Source organism: Danio aesculapii, chromosome 14 (assembly GCF_903798145.1).
Source record: "Danio aesculapii chromosome 14, fDanAes4.1, whole genome shotgun sequence".
In the NCBI taxonomy this organism is placed as follows: domain Eukaryota; kingdom Metazoa; phylum Chordata; class Actinopteri; order Cypriniformes; family Danionidae; genus Danio; species Danio aesculapii.
The window spans coordinates 51,409,171-51,420,044 of NC_079448.1; the positions used below are offsets into that span (position 1 = coordinate 51,409,171).

Below are 10,874 nucleotides of genomic sequence, written 5' to 3' on the forward strand. Positions count from 1 at the left end.
TCAGGAGCAGTGAGGGATTTTCTCCTTTTGTTGTTTGATTAATGATAAAACAGTCGGCAGCAGGAATACTGTGCGCTGTCACTTTAAGAGCAGTGTGGTTCTGATTATAGTTTCTCTTTCACTTGTCTTTTGATTCTCAACTCGTTTGTTTATTACATAAATGAGGGTTAATATAAATCACTAAACGTCACGTTTTGACACAAATGTGCATGTATTTGGCCTGTAAAGTGCTCACATTAAGATGATGGTCGTGTGCTCTTCAGCGTGCGCACACACACACAACAGCATGCGATCTCTTTCGCGCTTTTAAAAGCATGAATGATTCAAATGCACATGGGTGAGCGATGCGCATTCGGGCTGCATACGTTACATTACAGCACATGCTTTTAGCCATGTTCATGTGAAACTGAGCTTTGCAGAGCAACAAATGTGTAACAGTGGAAAGGGGGCGGTATATGATGCGATAATCGTTTATCTCGATTAATGTTGGAATCGTGGAAGCTAAAATCGAAACTCAATTTTCAATTGATTGCACAGCCCTAGTTAGCACTGTCATTTCACAGAAAGAAGGTCGCTGGTTTGAGTCCCGTATGGGTCAGTTGGCATTTCTGTGTGGAGTTTGAATGTTCTCCACATGTTGGTGTGGGTTTCCTCCGGGTGCTCCGGTTTCCCCCACAGTCCAACCACATGTGGTATAGGTGAAATGAATAAACTAAATTGGCCGTAGTGTATGAGTGTGAATGAGTGTGTATGGGTGAGCTGGAAGGGCATCCGCTGCGTAAAACATATGCTGGAATAATTGGCGGTTCATTCTGCTGTGGCAACCTCTGAAATAGAGACTAAGCTGAAGGAAAATGAATGAATGAATGAAATATGTATTTATTCAGATTTATATTAAAATATCATTATTGAATAATATGCAAGTGTTTAGGCGATTTGTGGAGAAGTTAGAGCTGCTGCAGCTTTGTTTACCAGTCAAGTGGATCTAATTGATTTGCCTTGTAAACATGTAATCAATTATTATTATTGTTTTATTTTAATATGTATTCACATCCTATTCACCTCTCAAAATCATTCCACATAGAGTGGAAGGCTAAATTATTCGGCCTCTTGGCGGGAAAAATACACAGGGGTGCTAATAATTCAGGGTGGCTAAAAATTCTGACTTCAACTGTATATCCGCAGATCTATTTTACAAAACACTGTGTAAAAGCCTGTAATCTGACAAAGCTCTCTGCTTGTTTAGAATCAGCCCCCATCAGATGACAAGACGCGGAAACTGAGGAGGAAAGTTTCAGGGAAGCGCAAGAGTCAGTCGGAGGTCACCAAGGAGCGAGAGGATGAATGTTTCTACTGTGGTGACGGAGGACAGATCGTGTCCTGTAAGAAACCCGGCTGCCCCAAAGTCTATCACGCCGACTGTCTGAATCTGTCCAAAAGACCTGCAGGTAACACAACTCACTTTTGCATTGAAATGAACATTAAATCATATTGAATATAATAATCAGGGTTCATACAGTCATGGAATCTTGACATGACATTTTCTAGGCCTGGAAAAGTTTTGGAAAAACAGAAAAACCTCATGGAAATTACTTTAACAAATATCTTTATACGTGAATGTAGTTGTCTTTACCTTTTTTCTGTCCTTAGCTAAGAACATGCTCTCACATTATTAGTGCTGTGTAAGCCTCATCTAAATATGTTTTACATAGATATAAAAATACATTTAAACTAGGGGTGGGCGATATGACCTAAAATTAATATCACAGTATTTTTCATCTTTTGAACGGTGACGGTATAATATCACGGTATTACTTTCAATAGCAAAATAATATACATCTCAAGGAAGAACGGACAAAAGAAAGTCTCACTTCTATCGCTCTTTAAAAGTTTCGGTTTGGGTCACTGTAAATGCTCAGTCTCGTTATGAGCTGATCTTCATTTCTCTGTGTTGGTGGAATAAAGCAGGCGAGTCAGCCGCACCAATTTATAAGCAGACAGAGCAGGATTCTCGCGATGACCACCGGCGCAATTCCGCTCTTTGTTATGAGCCGTAGTTTCAGTGTAAACTTAGTAAAGGTGAGTTTCTTTGGCGATGATGTGTACAGTGTTAGATTTTATATTTAGCGGATATTTGCGCTGAACACGCGGTGAATGCAACTCGATTGATCTCCGCTGGCGGATCAACATTTACCTCATGTTATGATCGCTATCATCTGCGCCATTATTATTATTATAACTTTAGGTGAGGTTTGCAAACCTGTGCACTTTTCACTCTTCAGCCGTTTGCATTTCCTGCAGTAACAAAAGCTCCCTGTTATCTGACAGCGGGAAGCGTTGAGTGATTGACAGCTAATATGAACCAATTCAGCAGCAGGGTAGAGCGATTAAGCAAGTTTTTAGAGAAAATCAAATCAGAATGCACTACAACCATTATATTCAGTCGCACAAATGCTCCCAAATATATTATGAGGGCGCATAGATTACATTTCGGGCGCTCATGCGACCAAAATGGTTGCAATTTCGAGCCCTGTAGTATAAGGACATGTATTCAGACCACAACTGAACGTTTGAAGAAAATTGAATGCCTTATTATTTAGAATTAGCTATTATTGATGTAAATGCAGCCATTAAAGGTGCATAATTGATTTATTACGGTATTGACGGTATTAGAAAATCCATATGGCGCAATGTCACACCGGTGATGACTATGACACCGGTGTACCGCCCACCCCTAATTTAAACTACATAGATTGTTGCATGTTTTATGATATGCTGTAATAAATTTGAACGTGCATGTCTTTCTTATTATTTACAACCTATCGGACCAGTGGTTCAGATTTTTACTTGCCCTGCCAAAATTTTCACTGGCCCCACCAAAAAAAAATGTTAATAGCTATTTCTTAGCCACATATTTTAAATAATGTGTCAAAAGCCAAACATAATTGTATACATACCCTTTTTATTCAGCATAACTTTTCTTTTATCTAACTTTTTTTTTTTATCTACTGTATTAAAAAAACATTGGCTAGAATTCTGCATTATAGGTTTAAATTATAGAGAGAAATAACAGATGAAGCGACACTGCAGTCAGATCATGAAGCAGATCAATGTTGATCTTTCTCACGAGATGTCAGTGCAGAAATGAACAAAACAATAGGCCTAATACAAAATATGATGAGATTAAAATATGGAATAAATATCAGAGAGTAATTTCTGTCAGTTTTCCTAACGAATAATTCATTAATATTTCAGCATGCTTTCACTTTCATATTTGACATGAAATGCACATTTACAGATGACATCCCGTCCTACTTACAATTCAATTCAAATAGCCATATACACAGTGAAGTAAGAATTATTAGCCCCCCTCTTTATTTTTCCCCAATTTCTGTTTAACGGAGAGAATATTTCTTCAACACATTTCTAATCATAATAGTTTTAATAACTCATTTCTAATAACTGATTTATTTTATCTTTGCCATGATGACAGTAAATAATATTTGACTAGATATTTTTCAAGACACTTCTATACAGCTTAAAGTGAAATTTAAAGGCTTAACTAGGTTAATTATGTTAACTAGGCAGGTTAGGGTAATTAGGCAAGTTATGGTATAACGATGGTTTGTTCTGTAGACTAGACTACTCTTCTGTGGGGGGGGTAAAATACTGACTTCAACTGTTTATGGCTATGATGACCATAATACCCTGTGATATAGCCTGGTTTGTTAGTTCGTTGGATCATTTTACTTTTTCACTTCAATTCATCCTCTCCAGAAATTATTTTAATCAAGCCAAGACCACCTCATTCAGGCAATCTCGGACCGACTGATTTGAACCTGAATAATAAAAGACTAAAGTATCGATAAGCCCTGACGTTAACCGTTCTGCTATCGGTACTGGAGAATTATTGCTGAATAAACATTACTTACAGTAGTAGCATAATTAACCTTTTCTAATTTGCGATATTTGATATTCGTCTGCACAGTTGGCAATCTCACATGAGAAGTGCTCGTGTTTCCAGCTAGCGCGTCAAGTATAAAAGCCTTCACAGTTCTCAGCTGTGCGCACGCGCTCAGTGGAGGCTCGCGCTAAGCGCACACACATAGTTCGTAAGCTTCCTGAGTGGTCAGCGACAATGCCCGTTGCAACAAACGCAACAAGTTGTTTTCTTGTATAAGCGAAAATGCAAGCAATCTGGCTTAGTGACAGGATCTTTCGAAAGTGGATTAACTGCAGAAAGACAAATGAAATGTTTTTTGACTGCCTATAGCTAATAACGGTAACATTACATCATCCACATCGTTAATTAGTATAATATTAATAGTTTGATAAACACGCATTCGGTTACAATGAAAACAGTATTTTTTTTCTGCAGTAGCCTAGATAAATCTTATACATTAAAAATGCTTTTACATCAGCAGTATTTACAAGTATAGCATATGAATAGCCTAATAATAAACTATGCTTATTAAGAAATGATAAAAAAACTGCTTATTTTTACATTGCAAAATGCTCCAAAACTGTATTAAAATCACAGTTAACTCCCAAAACACTGATAACACATGTATGTGAATGCGTCAATGAAAAATCATTAACATGATCTCATTTAACTGCATTTTGCAACTCAAATAGGGTATAGCCAACTGCAGGGAGCACAGTAAACTAAGAAAGATCCTGACTTCTGCCAGAATAGGCAAACATGTTGATTTTTCTCCAAAAAAAGTTTTTCCACTACATTTTTTAACAGACAATAATGTATTTGTTTGCTTTACAATTATTGGTTTTGTTTTATTTTACATTAAAACATAATAATAAAATAAAGTGTTCATTCTGTTCAAATTGTTTTTTGTTTCTTCGTTAAAAACACTACAAAAATTACCGATAAGAGAACCGTACCGAAGTACCGAACCGATAAGTGCTATTGATAAAAGTAGTAATACCGTTAAAACCTTAACGATACCCATCCCAACCGACACGCACAGTCATCACCATATATAAATCAGAGGAAAGACTTTCTGATACATGGCCCCAAAATCTGTCTATTGAATCAATCAATCTTTTGACCGTCATTTTTTGTAATATTTAATTAGTTGTTTTAAAATGTTATTAAAATAAGACGTGTAATAACTTTTATTTTTATTCTAGTTTTCATTATTTATGTGCTTAACATTATAGGGAGGGTTAACAGATGAAGCGAGACTGCAGTCAGATCATGAAGCAGATGAATTAATATTCTAATACACATGATTTCTTTCCCATATGTTTACATTCACATAAGCAACATTATGCAAACGTTTTCTGTATGCATTTGACAAAAACTTTGACGGCTGACTTGAAAGAAAGCTTAGTAAAAAGTCAAGTGACCTAGTTGAATTTTTTCTTGTGTGTCAGCGCAGAAATGAACAAAACAATAGGCCTAATATAAAATATGATGAGATTAAAATATGAAGAAAGTACCAGGTGATCATTTCGGTGGAATTTTATAATAATAAACAGCACTCGTTGTTAGTTCAGCATGCTTTCACTTCCATATTCAACATGAAACACACATTTGTTAGGTAGAATGACGCCCTGCTCTACTCATAATTCTCTTTACGTATAGCTATTACACAACCATAATACTGTGTGATATATCCTGGTTCGTTAGTTTGTGGATCGTATTGCTTTCTCACACACCCAAACAGCTCCGAAGTTTGTTTCAACTGAGCCAAGACCACTTCATTCAGGTGATATCAGACCGATTGTTTTGGCACGGATCTAATCACGATTTCAGTGTTCATGTATGCTCAAGCGAACATAGCTAATGGGGCAAATGCACCAGGTTCCCAATCAAACATCTAGGTGTTAAAGCATCCTTAGTAATACTACATAATAGAGACGGTCTCTACTATTCTGGCAGCCATTTTAGTCACCTCCACTGCTTCAGAATGTGTCTGAATCAGCTCTTCTGGCTTATTTCATGGGGCTGAATCCTCTCTTGTGTTTTTCAGGCCGCTGGGAGTGTCCGTGGCATCAGTGTAATGAATGCGGCAGAGAAGCGGCGTCCTACTGCGAGATGTGTCCTAACTCCTACTGCGAGCAGCACCGCGAGGGAATGCTCTTTATATCCAAACTGGACGGCAAACTCTCCTGCAGCGAACACGACCCCTGCGGTCCAGATCCGCTGGAACCGGGAGAGATTCGAGAGTATGTTCCCAGTACATCCATTGTAGGTCAAGCACCCAATATGTCAGCATCTGGCAGGATTACCCAGCCTGCTCTTCCACCCGCAGCACCGCTCTTCATTCCCGCTCAAAACAGACCAGCGTTTCAATCCCAAAGAGACCCGTATGGAGACGAAGTGGTGGATAACATTTTACCTTCATCTTCTCCTAAAGACATCAAGGAGGAGGATATGAGTGACGGAGAGGTGGTGTTTGGAGATGATGAAGAAGAGGAAGATCTCGAGCTTGTGGATGATGAAGATGATGAAGAAGAAATCGACTGCAGAGGAATGGAGTTGGAGGATGAAGAGGAGGAGGAGGAGTTTGAAGACTATGAGGATGACTTCGTTAATGTTGACTTTGTAGGGACCGAGGATGGGGATGAAGTGGAAGGAGATGAACAGGACACATCATGGGATGAGGTGGTGGAAGCAGAAAAATGAGCTTGATCCTGCTGGATATGAACTGTGACTGACGACACGCTGGGAAATCAGCTGCCGTTGTTTTTCTGATTGGTTCAAGCATGGATTGAGAACGATGAACACTGATCTGGCTATGAGCTTGCCTTCTCAACCCAAGTCCTCTTGGAGAATCCTCATAGAGGGTTGGATCCGGTGCTGTGGGATTGTGACTTCAGTCCGTTTGTTGGATAATGATGATTAGTGTCTGGTGCTCTTTTATTTTTTACATTTTCCTCCTGGAATTGTTTACATTCTCTGATCTGAACAGAAGGATGACCTCACGGGGGTTTAAAATGGCGCATCATGGACCGTACTGTTGTTGTCTTACTTAGGAAATCTGAATATAGGTTATGATTATCAGTTTTGATGAACAAGTCTGATCGTTTATGAACGGTTTAGCCACATCGTCCCACACAAATATGGATTTAAAGGGTTAGTTCACGCAAAAATGTAAATTATTCTCTCATTTATGGCCTTCAGGGCATCAAATAGTTGTATATGACTTTCTTCTTTCAGTCGAATCCAATTGGAAATGTAGAAAAAAGTGTCTTGTGCTATTCCAGCTCAACAATGAGAACAATTAGCTAATCTATCCATGAAAAGTAGCTCTCGTGGATCCAATGGTGTGTATAAAAGTCTCCTTTAGTGAGAAAAATATTCATATTTAAAACTTCTGGCAACCTCCATCGTAATATGTGTACTTTTTTAATGCATTAGCGCCACCAGCTGGACAAAAATGGGTTTTCTTTGTCTTTTTTTTTTGTTGGGTTTGTGTTCGTTTTAACCATGCACGTCATGTTTCTCAACCATGTTCCTGGAGGACCACCGGCACTGCATGTTTTCGGTGTCTCCTTTGTCTGTCACACTCGTTACAGGTCTTTCAGTCTCTGCTAATAAGCTGATGATCTGAATCAGGTGTGTTTGGTTAAGGAGACATAGAAAATGTGCATAGCCGGTGGTCCTGCAGGAACGTGGTTAAGAAACACTGCGCTAAAGCATAGGTGTCAAACTCAGTTCCTGGAGAGCCGCAGCTCTGCACAGTTTAGCTTTAACCCTGATTAAAAACACCTAATCAAATTGAGTTGTTTGAAACCTACATGTAAGTGTGTTTAATTAGGGTTGGAACTAAAGTGCAGAGCTTTGGCCCTCCAGGAACTAGATTTGACACCTGTGCACTAAAGATATTTAAAAAAACACACTCCAGTCCAGCTGGTGGCGCTAATGCACCAAAAATACACCTCCAAAATAAGAAGATTTATGGATGCCACTCGCCTGAAGTTACACAAAACAGTTTATATAGTCTTAAATAAAGATGTTTTTCTTACAGAAACACATGGATTCACTAAAGGAGATGTTTAATTAGCTTATGAAGCACTTTTTATTATGGTGGATGCTCTTTATTGGATTTAATTTGAACAATCACTGTCATTGTAGAGCTGGAAAAGCTCAAGATCATTTTTAAAACATCTCCAGTTGCATTGGACTGAAAGGAGAAAGTTATACGCCTATAAGATGCCTTGAGGGTGAGTAAATCAAGGGATATCAACAATTTTTAGGCGAACTAACCCTTTAAACACCACAGTTTAACAGTACTTGAACTGATTTCTCCAGGTCTGTCTGTCAGCAGGTCTACATGTGATAGGAGTCCCATACAACTGATTTGTAAATGAGAAAAAGAGTCAAAATGAATAGGAAATACGACATTCCCAGCTTGATTTCAATCATGCACTTTTGTGTTTTCATCATTTGTTTCACCTGTCAGCAAGCGACTGAAGAAACCTCAGCAGTCTAGAGGAGTAATTGTGTTGTTTTTCCTCCATTCTCGTGGCCTTTGAGTCTTCGTGCTTTTAGAAAAGATGAGTTTCTGCTTCTTAGTTGGATCTTGCGCAAGGCCTGCCCGTACTTAAAGGGATAGTTCACACACAAATGAACATTTCCTGTTAAGTTACTCACCCAACATAGGATTTCTAGGTGAACTCTCCCTTTAAATTCAACCACCTTCTCAAAATTATAATCAGAAATGACTAATTATGGAAATTCTGTGTTCGCAAGTTGAATTCGTGTCCACTTGCTTGGTTTATTTGTGAACTTGAAATGTCTGCGAACTCTGAATGTTTTGCGCACTTTTCAGAGATCAGGAGATACTCCAAAGCATCATTCATACACATAAAACACCTTTTTTGGGCGGTATCTACCAAATTTCAAGCTGAAATATTTAGTATGCATGTATATTTGGGGATTTTATGTGCATTAACATTGAAGGGATCCAGAACACCCCTTAAAAAGCATATTTAGTCAAAAGTCTCCCAAAAAAATCAATGTTTATTTCATTAATAGACATGTTGGTCATAGTGGATCTTCATGAAGTCACATTTTGGTTTAAATTTGCAGTGGTATGGTTTAAGATTATAAATCAAAACTTTCCATCATTGTATTGTCTGAAATGATGAAAGCACCTTTTGTTTGCAATATATATAAATATATATATATCATTGTGCACCAGGTACAATCCCTGACTGAAAAGAAAAACTGCCTCATAATAAAGAACTGTTTTAGGAAATGGAGAAATCTTCCATGACTGATATTCGATGTGTTTCAATGCCTCTAGGCCTTATGCTCATTATTTCTATTTCTGTATCTCTTTCTGCAGCTCAATCATTCAGACGCTTTTTTAAAAAGCTGTGTTTTTATCATCAGCATCATCATGAAACTTTGTACTTCTCTTTTCTTAGCTGCGTTTCTTTCAGTCATGCTTTTTGTGTCTTTGTATTTATGGACCTTGTATAATCTTTTCCACTTGTTTTCTGTGTTTCTGTATGTTTGTTGAACATGCGCTCTGTGACACCGTGAGGACGATGAAATGCAGACGACAGTTTCCTGAGGACATTTGGGCAAAACGTTTGCTGCCATGATAAACTCATGATTTTGTACTGTACCTTGTGCATAATAAATATTATAAGTACAATTTTACAATAGAAAGCAGCTTCGTGTTTTTTAATTATGATGAGTGCTGACAAAGTATTAAGTCCAAGACATGGACTTATTTGCATATATAAACATAAATCATTCATTCCATTACACTTATATACATTCACTGGTCACTTTATTAGGTACACCTGTCCAACCTGGCCAATTTCTAATCAGCCAATCACATGGCAGCAACTCAATGCATTTAGGCATGTAGACATGGTCAAGATGATCTGCTGCAGTTCTAACTGAGTATCAGAATGAGGAAGAAAGGTGATTTAAGTGACTTTGAATGTGGCATGGTTGTTGGTGCCAGACGGGCTGATCTGAGTATTTCAGAAACTGCTGATCTACTGGGATTTTCACACACAACCATCACTAGGGTTTACAGAGAATGGTCTGAAAAATAAAGAATATCCAGTGAGCGGCAGTTCTGTGGGCGCAAATGCCTTGTTGATGCCAGAGGTCAGAGGAGAATGGCCAGACTGGTTCCAGCTGAAAAAGGCAACAGTAACTCAAATAACCACTCGATACAACCGAGGTCTGCAGAAGAGCATCATGTCAACTGAGCATCGTGTCAACGCCACAGCCTACCTGAGTATTGTTGCTGACCATGTCCATCCCTTAATGATCTTCTGATGGCTACTTCTAGCAGGATAACACGTTATGTCATAAAGTGTGAATCATCTCAGACTGGTTTCTTGAACATGACAATGAGTTCACTGTACTCAAATGGCCTCCACAGTCAGCAGAGCTCAATTTAATAGAGCACCTTTGGGATGTGGTGGAATGGGAGATTCTCATCATGGATGTGCAGCCGACAAATCTGCACCAACTGCATGATGCTATCATGTCAATATGGAGCAAAATCTCTGAGGAATATTTCCAGTATCTTGTTAAATCTATGCCATGAAGGATTAAGGCAGTTCTGAAGACAAAAGGGGGTCCAACTGTTACTAGTAAGGTGTACCTAATAAAGTGGCCAGTGGGTCTATGTTAAACATTTAACACTAAAAACCATAATACATGCATTAAAAGTGTATTTTTTATCTATTTATTGCAGAATTTAACAGGAACAGACAAACAACTGCAAAAAATGAATATAATAATAATAATAGTAATAATAAAATATGCAAAAAATAAAATACTGTCAACAGAATGTCTTTACATTCAGGGATCATCAGAGGAATTAATTAGATTTTTTGTTAAATCTGCAGCACATTTTTTAAAATTGTTTTTT

General features: G+C 38.1%; 1 protein-coding gene across 1 annotated transcript in view; it reads left to right on the top strand.

The window, feature by feature from the left end:
- Positions 1 to 9,646, top strand: part of nsd1a (nuclear receptor binding SET domain protein 1a) — a 66,373-nt gene extending 56,727 nt beyond the window's left edge. The window contains exons 23-24 of the mRNA XM_056472490.1: positions 1,247 to 1,448; positions 5,994 to 9,646. Coding sequence (XP_056328465.1) covers positions 1,247 to 1,448; positions 5,994 to 6,649 — 858 coding nt within the window. The 3' untranslated portion in view covers positions 6,650 to 9,646. The remainder of the gene's footprint in view (positions 1 to 1,246; positions 1,449 to 5,993) is intronic.
- Positions 9,647 to 10,874: the final 1,228 nt, after the last annotated feature.